At 37.3% G+C, this 20,212-nt stretch overlaps 1 protein-coding gene across 4 annotated transcripts in view; it reads left to right on the forward strand.

Moving 5' to 3' along the window:
- LOC104594500 (Insulinase (Peptidase family M16) family protein) overlaps positions 1-20,212 on the forward strand; it is a 55,463-nt gene that overhangs the window by 23,169 nt on the left and 12,082 nt on the right. For all 4 annotated transcript variants that reach the window (XR_016082520.1, XM_088898093.1, XM_088898094.1 and 1 more), the window contains 4 exons: positions 5,137-5,293; positions 10,836-10,991; positions 18,072-18,451; positions 19,165-19,314. Coding sequence is in view for 3 of the 4 variants with exons in the window: in XM_088898093.1 (XP_088754219.1) it covers positions 5,137-5,293; positions 10,836-10,991; positions 18,072-18,451; positions 19,165-19,314 (843 nt within the window). In the remaining variant the exon portion in view is untranslated. The remainder of the gene's footprint in view (positions 1-5,136; positions 5,294-10,835; positions 10,992-18,071; positions 18,452-19,164; positions 19,315-20,212) is intronic.

The following is a 20,212-nucleotide window of genomic DNA, read 5'->3' on the forward strand; positions in this document are numbered from 1 at the left end:
AAATTTATCACTTGTACGCAATTACTGCAAGATGATACAATCAAGTTTGACTTTGTCAATTAAGCCACACATGTTGGCTTTTTAATCTACTTATGATGGAAAACAAAATTAAAAGGTCTTTAAATATGTTTTAAATAACCCTAATAAGTCTTATTCTAGAAAGGGGTTTAAAACAAAAGTCCATTGACTAGCCAAGCAACTGAACAAGTGGTGGTAGAAGGGGATTTAAAAAGTTGGTAATAACTTGGATGAACAGTAACAGCCAAGGTGTGTATGGGAGATTGTAATGTATTGTAATGGAAATAGGGGCTACTTTGAGAAGGATAGAACGACCGGCAAATGGTCTGGCTGATACTTTTAGCCAAACTAAGGGTTTTAAGGGATCAACTGTTTTGAGCCTTCTTGTATAGTTTTAGTATACGGGTGTGGATGTTCTAGATCCAGCCTGGTTGGAGGTAATTTGTAAATATTTTGTTTATAATTAAATGAAGTTTCACAATTACCAATAAAATAATCTTAAGATGGACTAATCAAATTATAGGATTTACATGATAATTGTGACATTTTTTTGAAGAGAATTTATTCATACTATTCAAATTAGAATCTGTGATTTACAATTTGATTCACGAATCATATTGTAAATGGTATGACTTTGCCAATGCTGATCGAGTTCAGAGGATTGGATTTTGTGGGAAGAAGCAAAATAGGAAATAATATAAGTGGAACAGAACAATATTAGTCATTTGATCAGAAAATAATGAGCTTCCCATACAAACAAGATATAATATAATAGCATTTTTTTGGTGGGGGGAGGGTGAATATTGTACTTATAGCTAAAAACAAAGAAAAAAGGAGTTTCCTGAAGAAATGATACGATGATGGAGAATATTAGGCATTTATTGGCGGTCTGTCCTCCATGGGTTGACTGTAGGAAACTTCTGCATGTTTTGGGTGTCTTCTAACTCAGCCTTCACTTCTCCCAAGGAATTCTTTTGTATTTCTTGTCTAATAATACTTTTATTTTTTACTTTCTTCTTCAAAAAAAAAAAACTTCTATTCTATAGGCTCAGTTTGGGAAGTGTACAAATACAAATATGTACAGTGAAAAACCTTGTATATTGTATTTCTAAAACTTGTTTTGCACTGTACATATTTGTATTTGTAATCTTCCCAAACTGAGCCTTAATAAGGATTTCCTGATATCATCATCATCAATATCAACATCATCCATGCCTTATCCTAACTACATGGGGTTGGCTACATGAATCCTGTTTTGCTGATCCATTCTATTAACACACATATCTGCTGTTAAACTATTAGTGCTTAAATCATTTCTTACTACTACCCATGTCCTTTTTGGTCTACCCCGAGCTCTTCTAGCCCCTTCAATGTGTAACAGATCACTTCTTCTAACTGGTCATGTGCCCAAACCATCTTAGTCTACTCTCTCTCATTTTATCACCTTTTGGATCTACTCCTAGGTTCCTAGTTCCTACAGATAACTTCATTCCTAATCCTATCCTTTCTAGTTTTTCAATTCATCCATCTTAGCATTCGCATTTCTGCCACATTCATTTTCTGGGCATGTTGTTTCTTGACTGCCCAACACTCTGCTCCATACAACATAGCTGGCCTTATGACTGTTTTAAAGATTTTTCCTTGTAATCTAAGTGGTATTTACTCCAGATGCAGTCCTCCATTTTGCCCACCCTGCTCTAATTCTTTGGGTAACATCCTCCTCATCCCTTGCTATGAATTATTGAATCAAGGTACCGGAAATGGTCACATTGAGTTATCTCTTGGTCTCTGTTGTAATGTGTAGCGGCCTGTGGCCTAGTAGGGGCATTTCTGCCCTTTCCTCTTGTATTTCTTATGAGCTGTCGCCCTAAGTATAAACACTAACTTAGGTGCCACCAGCTTTAGTATTGAAAATAATTCTTCTCTTTTGTCTCTTCTCTCTTCTCTCCTCTCTTCTCTGTCGAACTACATGGTATCAGAGCATCTCTGATCTGGGCGCAAACTTCTCTTCTCAGATCGTGATTTCTTTCCTTTTCTGGAAATCTGTTTTTTCTCAAGATCGTGGTTTCTTCTTCTGGGCTCAACCTTCAGTCCCTGATTTTTTTTTCTTTCTTCTCTCTTGGTTCCTGTACCAAGGAGAAGGGTGTGCTGGCAGCCGAATGCAGTAAAAGATCTCTCCAGATCTGTGGTGGCAACCGAATGCAGTAAGGTGTTTTTCTGGGTTTGTGGTGGCAGCTGAATGCACCAGAACTTGATTTTCTCAGGGTTTTTCTATGTGTTGTGGGTCGTGGAAGACATGTATGCACTGTTACATTCATACGTAAACCTTTTATCACTGTGAATGCCACAGTTTTGAGGATTGTAGGGACTGGTGGTCTCCTCCTCCTCCTGTAAACTGAGGTGTTTCAACTAAGAGTTATCACTTATAGTACTGTTAAACATTCTTTGGAGGCTCCTATTTTTTTTTTTCTAGACAAAAAACCCTCTATTATCATATTCGGTTTTTGGAAAAACAGCAGTAGATTTTCTGTGAAAATGGTTATTGAGGATTCAGCAACCTCTAGTATTACTTCCCAGCAAGGAAACTTAAATGGGGGGATGGACGGCATGAATTTCTCTATGTCTATTACCCCCTTTGCTGGTTTGAACTATCTGGAATGGTCCAAATCAAACTTTATGTTACAGCTAGGGAGAAGGCTGGTTATATAAGTGGAAAAATAAAAGAACCAAAGTCTGGTACTGCTGAACATGATCGATGGGATCAAGAAAACAGCATGGTTATGTCATGGCTGTTAGGCTCCATGTTACCTCATGTATGGAAAAATTTCATATGGGTTGACAAAGCCTGTGAAATTTGGGAACAAGTCAAGGCAACCTATTCTGAACAAAGGCACTTTGCCAAGATTTATCAACTTCAAGCAGAATCATCTACATGTAAGCAAGGGGACCGTAACCTATCTACATACTATTCAGCCCTTACATCTGTCTGGAACTGGACTGTTATCAGACCATTGTCTGGAGGAATGATGAAGATGCACAAGACTATAAAAAACTTGTCTCCCAACAGCGGGTTTTTGCTTTCTTGCATGGGCTGAATCTGGCTTATGAGCCTCTCAGGGTGCAGATTTTGGGAAGTACGGAACTTCCTTTAGTTCAGGAAATATATGTTCTAGTCCAATCTGAAGAGAGTAGAAAAAATCTCATGAATGTTTCTGAGGGGGAGCAACCTGTTGCCCTAGCTGCAAGAGGGGGTAACACAGGAATGAAAAAGGGAGAACCAAGGAAAGGTGAAGATAAAGACAAACTGTGGTGTACTCACCGCCAGAAACCTAGACACACTCGAGAAGTCCGTTGGGAGTTGGTGGGGAAGCCCAAGTGGGCAACCAAAAATCAAGACATTTCAAAGAAGCCTCCTCAGAAGAAATTTACTTTTGCAAATCTAGCCACACAAGACTATCCGCAGAATAATCAGACTACTGTGTTTCCCCAAGAATATCCAGTGGCTCCGATCCCAAGGAAGACATCATCAACTCCTTCAGAGATCATTTGGAATTGTATGGTAGGACACTCGGGAAGATAGATAGGTCGGTTCCTACCCCTTCTACCTCATTCGCTTCTACATCAGGTAAAGGTGCTTCTGCATTTCATGTGTGTACCTCTGCATTTCATGTGTGTATCTCACTATGATTTGGCCTGATATTTCTCATGCTGTTCAAGTTGTTAGTCAATTTGTTTCTTCTCCTCGTCATCCTCATATGACTGCTGTTCATCGCATCATTTGATATGTTAGAAGCACAACTTCCCAGAGACTGTTCTTCTCCTCTCCTATTTAGTTGAGAGCATATGCTGATGTGGATTGGGCTGGGTGTCCAGACACTCATAGGTCCACTTCTAGGTGGTGTGTTTTTATGGGTGATTCACTCATCTCTTGGAAGTGTAAGAAACAACAAATAGTCTCCAAGTCTTCCACTTAAGCAGAGTATAGGGCCATGTCTTCGGTTTGCAGTGAGATTGTTTGGTTACAGTCTCTCTTTATGGATCTTGGCATTCAGCTTCCTACTCCTATTCCTCTTTATGTAGACAATACGGGTGCTATCAAGATTGCATCTAAACCTGTCTTCCATAAGAGGACCAAGCACATCAAGGTGGACTGCCACTTTATCCTAGATCTCTTTACTACTGGGTATATATCGCTTCCTCATGTAGCCTCGGACATGCAGATTGCTGATATGTTCACCAAAGCTATGACTAGAGTTCAACATCCCTTTCTTATAGAAAAACTGATGCTTATGTCTAGGCATCAGTTTGAGGGGGGTGTGGAGACTCTGCAACTTGATGTATCTTATTAGTATAGTCCTTGTTGTACATTACTTATACTTCTTATTCTTCTTTTCTCTTTCAGCCTTATAGGGGCATTCTTGTAATTGTACATATCTTTTAATATATAAGTGACTCTTTGAGGTTGGGGTCATTGATTCTTGACACCTCTAAGATTATTCTTGTTCTTCTCTCTATTCACACAAGAGTGTTGACAGCTCACAGTAGTGGAGTTACAATTTCCTGACATGTTACTGATAAAAAATGAGAATTTTGAAAGCGGAAAAAAATCAAAAGCTTTCTGAAGGAAAGTGGGAATAGTTCTTACAGATAGTAATTTTTTTCTCTGTTTTGGTTTTCATCTTATTGTTTCTTTTAAGTTATAAATCCCTTCATAATTGTCCAATGTCCAACAAATCTGACAGACTTGTTCCATTATTCAGTTCGTTCCTCACAATTAAGTGCAAATGACTGGTTGAGAATCCTTCCTAAAAAGAAATTGCAGGACACTATTTTGAAAGACTAGTATGAAGAACAAATTGTAGATTGTGTATGCTGTTAGGCTGCTTCTTTCTTAAGATTTCTTCTTCAAAAATTTTGAAAATGAAGAGTATTGTCTTGATAATCTATGAGAATTGTCTACAGATTAAGGAGTTTAACCCTTATCTGAGTTAGGAATAGCACAAACCTCTCTACAGCTGTTGCATTCACCATTCCTTATATCTTTTTGGCTTCTATCATATAGACAATGTGCAAGTTAACTTTCTTGTTTCTGTTTAATATTTCTTAATGGTTTGGCAGGTTTATGAGGTGATTGGAGTTGTTTATCAGTACCTTAAGCTTCTGCGTGAAGCAGCTCCTCAGGAATGGATTTTTAAAGAACTTCAAGATATAGGAAATATGGAATTCAGGTTTGCAGAGGAGCAGCCACAGGATGATTATGCTGCAGAACTTGCAGGTCTTGTTTTTCTTCTTTTTCCCTTGACTTGTTTTTGTTTCTTCTTATATCTGTTATGTTGAGATATGTATTTTGGTGTTGTAAGGAGCTTGGTTATTGTCTATAGATTGGACCAGTGTTTTCAACCCGCCATTGACCTAGACAGTTGAACTGTTCATGCTACTCCCTTATTTTTTTATCTATTTCCAAATCTCATTTAATACTCTATTGGCTGTATTCTTCTTCCCTTTTTTTCATAATCAGCTTGTCTTTCAGTTGAGACATGAGTTGGCAGCTGATTCTATTGCCTTCAAGTGGAGAGAGTGGGTTGTTGTCTTTCTGGTTATTTGAAGAACTTTTTTCCCCTTTTGGATGCTAGTTTGGGCTTTGGAGGATTTTTTTATCATTAACGATTAAGAAATTTAACTAATGATCAAAAAGAAAAGAGTACATAATATGCTCATTAAGGTAGATAGCCTCAGCTAGCCGCCCAGCCCACCCCTACTGTTAGATTTACAACTCCCCTGAAAACAAATGATTCCTTGTGGCATTCTGTTTTGCCAACTTATCTGCCAGACTGTTGGCAGCTGCCAGCCGGAGGGACCCACTCCACTCTTGTCCTCATTCACTCCATTAGGTTTCTGACTTCCGTAATCGTATTTCTGTATTGTCATGTTCTCTCCTGATTACTCCTCAACCACCTTGTTATTCCTTTGAGTCCTTTCAATGATAATGCTTTAATTCAACGACTTTACTCTTCTAAGGCCCCCAAAGCAGCCACAAGTTCTGTTCATGTTTAGTTGCCCGCTCCAATTAGGCCTGTGAAGACTGCAATTATATTGCCTACATTGTTTTGGATCACACCTCCAATTCCTGATCTCCCTGGATTGCCTTGGCTGCGCATCCGTCAAAATTGAACTTGTCAAAATGCACCATTTTTTGGAGGATTTTAATTAGACCAAGAGGATGGGACTTGATTTGAAGGTTAATGGACAGGGGGAGTAATTCTTTGCTTGAAAAATATTTGTTTGTCCATGAAATATTTACTTAGCATGTATATGTTAGGTGCACAGCAGCTCTTTGAAGAAGCATTTATGGGATATTATGACCTTTAAGCTCCTGCAGCACTTCTTTGTCACTGGATCATTAGTGACATTTGTTGCAGTGAAGGTGTTTCCTGAAATGCTCAAGTTTCTTCAATAGTAAAGTCCCTTTCACCATGTGTGTTTGATGAAATGCTTAAAGGAACTGCAGATTTTTTGTTAAGGGGATTTCTTAATCTTTGTCTAAGGATAAATTGTTTTCAAGTTGTTTATGTGTTATTAGGGTATTTGGAATGTTATGGTCTCTGATCATGTGGTATCCTCTTCCTTAAATAGTAGTGATTGTGGTTTGGGCTATGTGATGTTGGTAGTGTTTTGTTGTTGCTGGGAAGTTTACTGACATGTGAATTTGATGGTTGGTTGTGTCTTGGGTAAGAGCTGTTGACCACCATGAGTATCATGTTGGTCTTGGTGTAAGAGCTGTGAACCATCATGGGTACCATATAATCAATTGAAAACTTGTCTTGCCTTGGATGGGAGCTCTGTGTACCACTGTACTTGGAGTTTTCAAGTTGCCTTGGAAGACTAGTTTGTGTTCCTACAAAGGTTATGCTGTTTCTTTCTAAGGGTGTGGTGAGAACTACCCACCATTGGAAGTCCCTTTGAGGGAGACTTACCGTCTTGAAAGTCGAAACAGAGAAGTTGGAAGAGGGGAAAAGGAATGAAGGAAAATGAACAAGAGAAAGGCTAGGGAGAGGTCTCAAAATTACAATCATGTGATGTTGCAACCGTCTCTGACATATAATCTGCTGATGTGGCCTAAGCTATCCTTGGTCTAGACTGGCTGGCCCCAACAGACAAAGGTTAGTATTTTTACAAGTTTTTTTTTTCCTGAGGCAGTGGCAGAAAACCAGTTTTATATTTGGACAGCCTTAGACCTTGATGGGAGTGGTGTTTTTTTGATGGGGATGTTGCATTTGATCCCATACATATTTCCCTGTATGCGGGAATTGGTCTCAGAGGCCTTTTATGAAACTTCGGAGATTAGCTTAGCCCTTAAGATATGGGAATTTCTAAACTGCCAAGAACCATTTAAATGAAATAGGTTACACTCCTATATGTTGTTTATATATCGGGGGAAAATAAAAATACAGGAGGTTACAATCTTCCTGTATGGAGAAACTTGCTTCCGCTTATTTATCTCCTGCCCCTTTGTAACCTATATTTAGGAATGGTTTTTCTTACTGTTTGGGTGTAGGTGGGCTTCCCTGCCTAATTTCAAAGCTTATTTGCCTTTAATTTCTTTAGTTGGCCAAAGAAAAGGGGAGGAGTATTGTGGAAATGCTTGAGGGCTGCTTTGAGCTGGACCATATGGGAAGAAAGGAATTCAAGAATTTTTTTCAGTAAGGAAAGAAGTAGAGAGGCAATCATAGAAACCATCTTAATTAGAGTGGTCCAATGGGTGGAATCTTTGGAGCTCTGTGCTGATTTCTCAACAGGTGGCTTTATGAAAAACTGGAAGGAAGTGGCTTGTTCAGACTGTCATAAGTCTACTACAAGCCCCTTATGGTCTCCACCAGCTAATGACTACATTAAGCTTAATTTTGATGGGGGTGGTGCAGGTAACCTGGGCCCTTCCAGCATTGGAGGTGTTTATAGAAATGGTGAAGGCAGAATTAATGGTTTATTCTCAGGTCCAATTGGTATAGGGGACTCTTTAAGTGGCTGACACAAGATATGGATGTGTGACTTAGTTGGGTTACAAGAATTACTAATGCCTTTGCTGATGTTCTAGCAAAACAAGGGGTAAGAAGAAGTCAACTGTTTTGGGCTCAATTGTAACCTATTAAGTCTTTGAGGAGATTTAAGAAGGTTTATCTCTCCTCTTTTATGTATTCATTGTACTTTGATCTGATTTAATTAGTAATGAAACTTCCTGTTTTTGATAAAAAAAAATCTAGGAGATCAAGGTTTCGGCATTAGTACATTGACTAGCATTTTTATGTTTAAAAATCCTAATCATGACAAAATAACTGGAAATGCACACTTACATTAAATACCTATAGTTATACCGATAAAGATGGAAACATTGACAAAGTTGGCTTGCTAGTATGCTTTTCACATGTTCTGAGGTTTCTAATTGTCAAATATGGCTTCTCCAATCTATCAAGATAACACTATCCTATGCTATGATTTTTCATCTAGGAATTTCTGCGGTGAGAGTTTAATAGATCCATGCTTCAACTTTAGTCTCTTTTTGCAGCAAGGAGTAATCTGATATGGTTGTTCCATTTTATGAAATTTTGCTATGTTGTGTCTATGTATTGGACATCATATATATCCTTATCAATGTTTTAAAATGTGGAGGCATGACGCGAGGCGTTCCACTACCTAGAGGTGTGAGACGTAGTTCAGAATGCCAGAGGCGTAAGCCTCCCGATCACAAGGAGGTGTAAGCCTCCTTAAGAGGAGGGGGGTTAGGAGGAGGAAGGGGAGGAGGATGAAGAGGAAGAGGAAGGGGGGATCTCATTTTTTCTTTATTTCCCCTTATCTTTTCTTCCCTTCCCTTTCCTTTTTTCTTTTTTTTTTCTTCTCTTTCTTTTTCTTTCCCTTCCCTTTCTTTTCTTTTCCTTTCCTTTCCTTTCCATTTTTTTCTTTTTTCTTTTTTTTGGTCTTTTTATATAAGATGTGCGTGATCCTTATTCAATTCTGTAAATCTGTGCCAGATCCTCTTTTCTGTAGCTCAGTTTGCACATGGTACCATTAAGAACCTTGTAGTGCAACTTATTCATGGTCGGTATTCTACAGGAAGCATATGAGGTCTTTGCGTTGCAAAGGTGTTGAGAATATCAGAAAATCTTCTAACTATATTACTTATTAAGATCTCAGGAATCTTGATTCTTGAAGCTGAAAAACATCATGCTTAAGATTTCATGTGTGTGATGATGAAAACAAACATTTTTACCTGCATATGTCCATCTATTGGTTTACATTCTGTCTTATACGATAATTCATCATTGTAAACTGAACCAGCTGTACACTTCTTTCTTCTTATCAGATCAAACTAGAGGCTCAACCTTCTTTCATCTTCTAACTATATTACTTAATAAGATCTCAGGAATCTTGATTCTTGAAGCTGAAACATCATGCTTAAGATTTCATGTGTGTGACAATGAAAACAAACATTTTTACCCGCATATGTCCATCTATTGGTTTACATTCTGTCTTATATGATGATTCATCATTGTAAACTGAACCAGCTGTACACTTCTTTCATCTTATCAGATCAAACTAGAGGCTCAACCTACTTGACCTAATAGAGTGCCACCCTAATTTACATATTTGGTATTGGATATCAAATTGTATGGGTTGAATGTGATTTAAGGGTCTATCCTATTCTCTTTGTTGTTAATATTTAGTGGTAGGGGTGAGCATTTGGTTTATTCGGTTAAAAACCGAATTAAGGGTCTAATTTATATATTTGGTATTGGATATCAAATTGTATGTGTTGAATATGATTTAAGGGTCTAATAAACCGAATATTTAAAATATAAAACCGAGCCGAAACCGAATTATTAAAAAATCGAAACCAGATTTTTCGGTTTGGTTTTTGGTTAAAACCGAATTTTATTAATACAATACTAATACATATTATATATTATATATATTAATATATTTATGTATATTATAATATATGTATATGTTAATGTATTTTATATGTTAATATTTTATATAATATATATTATATACATATTATAATATGTTATGTTTTACATATTAATAATATATATTATATTATGTATATAATAAATTTTGGTTAATTCGGTTTTTTCAGTTAACTGAATTTCCAATCCTGAAAACCGAAACTGAAACTGAAATTTTTAAAATTGAATTAACTGAACCGAAAAACCAAAAACCACAAAAACCGAACCAAACAAACCGAAACCGAAAATTTCAGTTCGGTTTTAACCAAACAATGCTCACCCCTATTTAGTGGGAGTTGAAAGTTGAAACTCCTACTGTGAAAAGAGGTGTCTGTTATTGTCAAAATCCCCTGTTTTTTCTCACCAGCATTTATGATAACTCTATGTGATCGTAAAATTGTTGAGTAGGAAATATGTTCTAAAAGCTGAAGCCTTGGTTTGTGAAATCAATTACCATAATAAACTGCTTCTAATAGTATTTCGTGTGCCCACTCTCTATTGTTCAGAATATTGATGTGTTGGTGTGATTGGTTGTGTCTTTTCTTTTTCTTTTTTATTTAAGAAACCCAATTACCATAATAAACTTAATTGCAGTATCAGTATGATTTCTCCCATCATTTTAGTCCCCTGTTTATTTCCTGGGTATCCTCTTTCTTTTTTCATTTTGAGGATGATATTATCACAGCTAAAAGGAACACTAATAGTAATTATTCTTGTAGAATGACTTCAAGCATGCTTGCAAGGACAGTTGATTCATTAAGTTTGTAAATATTATGTATTATGCAATTCATAATCTTTGTGGGCTCTTTGTTGCAGAGAATTTGCTTGTGTATCCAGAAAAACATGTAATCTATGGCGACTTTGCTTATGAATTGTGGGATGAAAAACTGATAATGCATATCTTGAGCTTTTTTACACCAGAGAATATGAGGGTTGACACATTATCAAAATCTTTTTACAAGCAGTCACTGGGTAACTTCTCTGCTTTTTTAGTCAATTGTTATATCTTGTTGTTAAGTTGTTTTATTAAGCTTCTCTGTATGGTTGTGTTTTATTAAGCTTCTATGTTACTAATCAAGTTAAAAAATGAGTGAACCCCTTGTACAAAGAAGAACTCAATGTTCTATATGTTTGTGTTTTCATCAAGTATGACTGATAAACATATTACAAATGGATATCCATCAATTTTAACTTATTAGATATTACAAAAAATATCATACTCAGACAAAAAAAGGAAAGAGGAGGGCCTAAAAGGATGTTCGCCAAAAGTTTAATTTCTAGTCGGTTGAAGGGTAGAAAACTAATTTCTTTCTCCATGGATTCTTTCCTTGCTTCCATAATGCAGTGTCAATCCTTGAATTTGTGGTGTATCTCTTTCTAGTTAGGTGTTATTATTATCATTCGGAAGTTATACAAGGTTCCTGATTGCCAAAAAAAAGGTTCCTGGATGAACAGTTAAGATTACATTTAATAATTTTTTAATATATGGTCCATGTACTATGTGAGTCACATTCATGTGTATTATGCTCCAGTAATTTGGAATTGATGTCATTTTAGTCAAGAGTTATGAAGGGAAGCACTAGAACCACTCATCTCAGCCTCAAAGCGAACTATGTGGGGTTGTCTGAGTCTAAGAGAAGCACTAGACATCTAATATAAATCTTTGTAGAGAAGATGGGCCGAATGGCCCATAGGCTGCTTATCCTTCTTTATTTTTTATGTTCGTTGCTGTAATGGGCCTTAATCTGGGTATTATTCTTTCTTGTGTTATGTTTCTTAATTTTCTAACCAGCTAGGGGCCTCTCTGTAAATTATTAAAGTTTTAACTTAATGAAATGGAATTAAGGGTGTAAGAGAGGTCATGTTCGAAAATCTCTCTTTGAATCCTAGTTGCCGCCACCTTCTTCTTCTTCTTCTTCTTCTCTCTTTAAATCTGATTTCTGCTACTTTCTTTTGAATTTTTGCAACTTTCTAAACGGTCATTTCTTTTGAAAATGTTGTTTTTCTTCTTGGTATCAGAGTAGGCTCGTTTTTCCCTCTTATTTCAGCCTAGTTGTTAGTGGTTTCTGGAGAGAAGGGGGCTGGTTTTGTTGTCCTCTTGACAGATTCAAGTGTGTTGCCCAAAACCCTAATTTTTTGCAGAAATCTGATTGCGGGCCCCATAGGGAGTTTGACCTGGGCGTTCAGTGACTGAAGGCCTTCTCATCCTTCATCTTGAAGATTGAATCAAGTGGATTGGTGTTCTATGAAGTCTACAAGGAGCGGCTGAGTTTTCTTTATTTCTCCCGGCTTTCGGGTGTGATGCAGGTTGCTGGTACAGCTGCATAGAGGTTGGCTCAAAACACAGTTTTTGTTCTGTCTTCATTTGTTGTTATTCGAAGTTGTTAGAAGTCATTTTCGAAGTATTTAAGAAGATGAACTCTTTAGAATTGGAAAACAAGCATGTTGCTGAATCCGGACAGGTTCCGGGAGCCTCTATAGACTCTCTACTGGTTGTGACCACAGTCAAGCTGGATGGAACTAATTATCTGGCTTGGTCACAATCAGTAAAAATTCATATCTATAGTAGAGGCAAATGGGGTTTTATCTCCGGGAGCAGTAAGGCTCCTTCGGAAGATGATCCATCATATGAAAAGTGGATGCAAGAAAATTGTACTGCTATTGGATGGCTTGTGAACTCAATGCAACCACAGATTAGTTAGCATTATTTGTGGATGAATTCAACAAAGGAAATTTTGGGATAGTATTGCTGAAACTTATTCCCAGAAATTAAATGTGGCTAGGGTTTACAAGTTGAGAAGTGATGTGAAGAATTTGAGACAGGAGGAGAAACCATTAGGTGTATACTTCTCAACACTTAAGTCTTTATGGCAAGAAATAGATTTGATAGAAGCTGTAGCCTGGGAAACCACTAATGATGCTGAGACCTACAGGAAACTGGTTGAGAGAAACAAGGTGTTTGAGTTCTTGACAGGGCTGAATCCAGAGTATGACATCACAAAGCAAAATATTTTATCCAAGGATAGTGTTTCACTGTCTCAAGCCAATGCCTTGGTACGTAGTGAAGAAAGCGGAAGACTTGGCCAGGTCCAAGGGGCTGGTCTAAATGATCACTTTGCTAATAAGGGAGTGAAACTCAAGGGAGTTGCAGGGACTCCAAGTAGCTCAGGGAAGAACGAGATTATCTGTGAGTATTGTAAAAAGCCAAAACACACTAAAGACAAGTGTTGGAAATTGCATCCTGAGCTTCTTCCTCTTCGGTTTCAAAAGTAAGTCTGATAATATGAAGGCAGGGAGTGCCAATGTTGCTGCTGGTCCAGATAGTGACAGATACCAAACTGAAGAGATGACGACTAGTGAGCAGTTAGCAGCTATTAAGGCATAATATGAGAAGTTTGGAAGGATGATCAGTCACCTAGAGGGTGTGACCTCTTCTTCCAACATTCCGGGAAATTCAACCTCTTCTACATTTGCTCATTTAGGTATACGGGCTACTGCCAATCATGCAACCATTTCAGTTAATCATAGGATCCCTTGGATTATTGATTCAGTTAATCGTAGGATCCTTTGGATTATTTACTTCCTGGACGTGACAAAATCACCCTAGCCAATGGATCTCTTGCCCCTATCTCTGGCAAGGGAACCATCAAGGCTACAGATTCCTTGGTTCTTCCTTCTGCTCTTCATGTACCCAGGCTAAATACAAACTTGTTATCTGTAAGTAGCCTAACTAAGTCATTAAACTGCTGTGTAACCTTCTTTCCTTCCTACTGTGTTTTTCATGATCTGGGGTCTTAGAAGGTGGTTGGGAATGGCCATGAGGCGAATGGAATATATCTACTGGATACTCCTGGACAGTGCCATGAACAACCTGGAAAAGCTGTTTTTGGGTCTACATCTACAGAGTTCATTAGTCGAGTCATGTCATGTCATTTTCGTTTGGATCATCTTTCTTTTTCTGCATCAAGTCATTTATTCCAGAACTGCTTAAGGGAGTTAGTTTGCCTAGTCTTCATTGTGAGTTGTGTGAACTGTCAAAACATTATAGAAACAGTTATTCTCTGAGTAATAAAAGATCTTCTTCTCCTTTTCATATTGTGCACTCTGATGTGTGGGGGCCTTACCACTTACCTTCTATGGGTGGTTACAAATATTTTATCTTGTTCATTGATGACTTTTCTCGGTTAAATTGGATATTTTTGATGAAGTCCTGTGATGAAGTTCCCAGACTTGTGAGGCAATTCCATGAATTTGTCCTAACCCAATTTTATACTAGAATTAAAATTTTCAGATTCGACAATGCAAAAGAATACTTTCAGAAAAATCTAACCCGTTATCTCATTGATTTGTGGGTTATTCACCAAAGCTCCTGTGTTAGGACCCCAGAACAGAATGGAGTTGCTGAAAGAAAAAATAGACATATTGTTGAAGTTGCAAGGAGTATTCTATTTGCCTCACATGTCCCTACAAAATTTTGTGGGGATGTTGTTTTTACTGCTACCTACCTTATCAACCGTATGCCATCCAAGGTTTTGGGGTTTAAGTTTCCCTTCAGTCTTCTTCATCCGGACAATGATCTTTTTCCTATTCTTCTTTGTGTCTTTGGCTGCACTTGTTATGTACATATCCCAAGTGTCTAGAGACATAAATTTGAACCAAAAGCTCATAAGTGTATTTTCCTTGGTTATTCCCCCACACAAAAGGGTTACTGTTGTTTTGATCCGAAGATTGGCACTCGGTATGTCTCAATGGATGTCACCTTTGATGAGCTTTCTTCCTTTTATGGTTCTTCTTAGGAAAGACATTGTCCAAAATGGGAGAATTTGTCACAGTTGTTTGCTCTTTCCCTTCCCGTCCCAGTTGAGTCTTTTGCTGAGACTCTTCCTCCTTCAAATGAGTCAAGGGAGGAACAATCATTTCACTCTTATTCTAGAGTTCCTATCCCTCCTCCTTTACCTCCTTGCCCTCTTTTTAATCCCAGGTTGTACCAATGGCAGAGAACCAGAAATGAGTGGATTGTTTCCCTATAACACATGAGCTTCATGCACTTCTAGTTACAGAAGAGACAACATGTACTGTTACAACCCCTTTGGAGCCATCCTTTTCAGACCTTGATATCCCCATTGCTATTAGTAAAGGAAAAAGGAAGTGTACTGCACATTACCTTTCCAAACACCTTTCTTATAGTTTGCTCTCTCCATATTTTGCCTACCTTTCTTCTATTGCTTCTAACCCAATTCCCTGGTCTGTGTCGGAAGCTCTTACTATTCCAGAATGGAGGGGTGCTATGAGAACAGAAATTGATGCCTTGCACAAGAATGACACTTGCGAAGTGGTTGATTTGCCTGGAGGGAAGGATCCAGTAGGCTGTAAGTGGGTTTTTACTATCAAATATCATGCTGATGGCACCATTGAAAGGTACAAGGTAGGCTGGTTGCAAAAGGCAATACACAAACATATGGGATTGATTATCTAGAGACCTTTGCCCCTGTTGCCAAGATGACTTATGTGAGAGTTCTGCTATCTTTGGCTGCACACTCAGACTGGCCACTTTATCAGTTGGATGTAAAGAATGCATTTCTGAATGGAGAGTTACATGAGGAGGTCTATATGTCTCTTCCTCCAGAGATGTATGAAACAGATATGAAAGGAAAGGTCTGCAGGCTGAAGAAATCTCTTTATGGACTTAAATAGTCCCCTAGAGCATGGTTTGAAAGGTTTAGGGCTGCCCTTGTTAGCTTTGGCTATGTATAGACATAGTCTGATCATACCCTCTTTGTGAAGAGGAGAGGATCCTTGGTCGTTTACCTAATTGTTTATGTTGATGATATTGTTGTGACTGGTAATGATGTATCAGGGATTAATGATATTAAATCTTTCCTTCATACAGAGTTTGAGATCAAAGATCTGGGGGAATTGAGATACTTTCTTGGCATAGAAGTTGCTAGATCCAAGGATGGGATCCTTATCTCTTAGAGAAAGTATGTTCTTGATTTGCTCTTTGAAACAGGGAAGATGGGTGCTAGACCAGTTGCTACTCCTATCGATATGAGCCATAAACTCTCTGCTTCAGATGGAATATTGTTAAAAGATAAGGGAGTCCTCCAGAGACTATTTGGAAAACTTCTCTATCTATGCATGACTCAGCCAGACATTGCATATGCTGTTAGTTGCATTAGTCAGTTCATGCATGCTCCCAGGGGTATACTCACATGGCCGCAGTAGAGCAGATTCTGTGTTATTTGAAGGGCTCCCCTGGAAAGGGAATTCTATTTGCTAAGCATGGCCATATGAAACTTGAAGCCTACACAGATGTTGATTGGGCCGAAAACATTGATGACAAAAGATCTACCTCTAGGTATTGTAGCTTGGTGGCAGGTAATATTGTCTCTTGGAGAAGCAAGAAACAATCAGTTGTTGCTCGATCTTCAGCCGAAGTAGATTACAAAGCAATGGCTCATGGAGTTTTTGAGCTACTATGGCTTAGATCCTTGATGGAGGAACTGGGTATTGAGCATGATAAGCCAATGATGTTATACTGTGATAATTAGACCGCCATCAACATTGCTCACAACCCAGTGCAACATGACAGAACTAAGCATATTGAAGTTGACAGACATTTCATTCGAGAAAGAGTGGCTTCTGGAGAAGTGTGTCTACCTTTCATCACCTCTGAAGGACAGTTAGCTGATTTCCTCACCAAGGGCATTCCCAAGGCTAAACTTCAGCATGATACTGGCAAGCTTGGCATGATTGACATTTGTGCTCAACTTGAGGGGGAGTGTAGAGAAGATTGGCCGAATGGCCCATAGGTTGCTTATCCTTCTTTATTTTTTATATTCTTTGCTATAATGGGCCTTAATCTGGGCCTTATTCTTTCTTGTGTTATGTTTCTTAATTTTCTGCCCAACTAGGGGCCTCTCTGTAAATTATTAAAGTTTAACTTAATGAAATGGAATTAAGGGTGTAAGAGAGAAGGTTATGTTCGAAAATCTCTCTCTGAACCCTAGTTGTCGCCACCTTCTTCTTCTTCTTCTCTCCTCTTAAAATCTGATTTCTTCTACTTTCTTTAGAATTTTTGCAACTTTCTAAACAGTCCTTTCTTTTCAAAAGGCGGTTTTTCTTCTATCTTAAATCCTAATACCTATTTTATATCCTTTTCTATGATGCTTTCTATTGAGTTTGCAATATTGAGAAGGACCAGACACACACACACACATAGGTGGGCAAAATTCTTAAAGAAGATGAATTTGAAGCTTGTAAATTGTAATTGAAATCCACACGATTTTCTAAAGGAAAGGCCACCAGGTGGGCAAAATTTCTAAATAAGATGATATTAAAGCTTGTAAATTGTAATTGAAGTCCAGATCCTCCATGATGAGATCCTTTTGGAAATCTATCATTTTTTTATATTCAAATTTTATTAAAAGAAATTATAATACATAGAAACTGGTGTAGAACTTTCACTGACCCAAACCCAGTCACATCAAGCATATTCCCACATAGACCCAAAACCAGCTGTAAATTGTGTCCTGTATCTTCTCTCTTGACGTCTCCGAGTTCTGAATGGACAAGTGACCAATCCATAACAATCAGTATATATCAACCGGCACCTTGTTTCTTGAGTGCTCTTCATTATCAACTGATAAATATATTCCAATTTTTTCTTTCTAAATGCACCAACAGACTGCAAATGGAATTACAGTCCACAGGAAAGAATATTTCACTCAATTGCACATGTGACTCTACAATGACTTCAAAAGTGGAGGTAAATTATGGTTATTCTTGATGCAGAAGAAAAGTTGGTTATTCTTGATACAGAATATTTCACTCAATTGCACATGTGACTGTACACTTCAAAAGTTGGCTTTTCTTCTTTTGAAAAGCCTTAAGTTTCACAATGAAATTTGTATTATTTGTGCTGCTGCCTTATATTTTGTACTTACATTCCATAAAACTAATTTTTTACATAATGAGCATTCAAATGTTGTGTATGTCATGACTGCAAGTCAATGGTTAGGGTATTCAGCCCTTTTGTTCTGTATGTTTCAGATTTTAAATATGAACCATGGTTTGGATCACAATATACTGAAGAAGAAATTCTGCCAACGCACTTGGAACTGTGGAGAGATCCTCCAGAAATTGATCCAGCACTTCACATGCCTGTGAAGAATGACTTCATTCCACGTGACTTTTCTATCCGCAGCAATGGTTCATCAAATAATCTTGCAAATACACATTTCCCAAGATGCATACTAGATCAACCATTAATCAAGTTCTGGTACAAGCTCGATGAGACCTTCAAACTTCCTCGTGCAAATACATACTTTCTCATTACTGTAAAAGGAGGCTATGCCGATGTAAAGAGATGTGTTTTGACTGAATTGTTTGTAAATCTTCTGAAGGATGACTTGAATGAGGTTTTATATCAGGTAAACTCCTTGATTAATTATCCAACATGCTTATATTCCTATGAATTGGACCCATTACTGTAAAATCTTTTTCATCAGTACGTGCAGTTATAACATCTTGGGCTGACTAGGGTTAGAATGTGGATCCGACTGTGACAGTGACCACTTTTTGCTAAAATGTTATTTTGACGGTTTGGTTCTTATTCGGTCCATCCCTTTCAAGATTGGGCATTGACCTTCAAAGTTATCTTCTATTCCTACTAACATTTTAAAGTAGTGTTTTGTGCCTCCCATAAATGTTTTCTAAATATTTGTCCAATAGTGTATTAGGTACTAACATATTAAAATTTTTGTTGGCTTAAAGTGTTCAGGTGTGCAATTCAATTCTTTTGTGAAGGATATTCATGACACTGCATTATTTTTGTCTCTATTTATGACGACTCGAAGAATTGAAATAAACTTCTCATTTACCAAAATTTTTATTATATATATTATTTATTTTATTCATCATTTTGTTTTGAATTTTGTATTCAACTTGTGTAATATTTCACACATTTTTTATGTAGTAGAATATTTACATATGGGATTTGATAAGTCATTTGTCATTGTTCATTGCTCCTTTATTTTGGTATGTCTCTTGTTATTCTTCCAAAATGTATTGGTTCATTTGCTTCACCCCTTAGATTAATAGTATTCAGGTTTGTACATGTATAACTTTTCATTCTCATGTGCAGGCTGGTGTAGCTAAGTTGGAGACTTCCTTGTCTATCATTAGTGATAAGATTGAGCTAAAGGTCTATGGTTTTAATGACAAGCTTCCTATTTTGGTGTCAAAAATTTTGACTGTAGCCAGAAAATTTTGCCCGACTGCTGATCGTTTTAAGGTATATACCTTTAGAGCATTATGGATGCATTTTTTATTCTCATTATCAAGGTTCAAAATATTGAGCTTCACTTATTTTTTTTAGCTTTTCTTTCAATATGGTTCAGAGGGATCAGTTTAAGGCATGTCTACCCCCCGAACCAGGTCAGACCCCGAAACACCCACTGTAGGGGCATATCGGGAGGCCAACCGATATGATACAGTTGTGAAACACACCTGTAATAATTCAGAAAATATAGAAAAGAGAAGAAAAGAAAAGAAGAAAGAGAAGTTTTAGCAGAAGTTTGAAGAAGGAGATGAGATAAAAGGAGAAGGGAAGAGAAAAGAGAATAGTTCAATCTCTCTCTCTAGCCCCCATAGATAGCTTTCATTTCTTTTAATTCTAATCTAAGTACAATTCCATGAGTGCCCTCAATGGAGTGGCCAGCACTAAAGAAACAATAAAAACAAGTAGCAGGCCCATAACTAAAGCCCACTACTCAAAGAACATAAACAAAATAAAAACATGACTTGATTAAACTATAGAAACTAAGGCCCATTCGGTCCATTCTCACTACAGATACGTATCGATATTTTGAACCTTGCTCGTTATATTGTACTTTCTTGGCATTCTCATTAAAAAACATAAAATTATGCTTGATCCACAAGTTGTTTAAAGGAATGCTAACCTTGCTCGTAACTCATTTCATTCGTCCACAAGTTGTTTACAGGGATTTTTTATCATCAAATTCAATACAATTCATATTTCACTTTTCTCAAATAAAAAATAATATGCATCTATCTTATTCATAACATGGAAATAGGAACATATCCATAAATATATTTAATGGTTGTACCAAAAATCTAATGAACATATTGCATTTCTCTTGATGGATTTACATCGAAAAGAAACACACTAA

This window comes from Nelumbo nucifera, chromosome 2 (assembly GCF_055504915.1).
Source record: "Nelumbo nucifera cultivar China Antique chromosome 2, China Antique-T2T, whole genome shotgun sequence".
Classification (NCBI taxonomy): domain Eukaryota; kingdom Viridiplantae; phylum Streptophyta; class Magnoliopsida; order Proteales; family Nelumbonaceae; genus Nelumbo; species Nelumbo nucifera.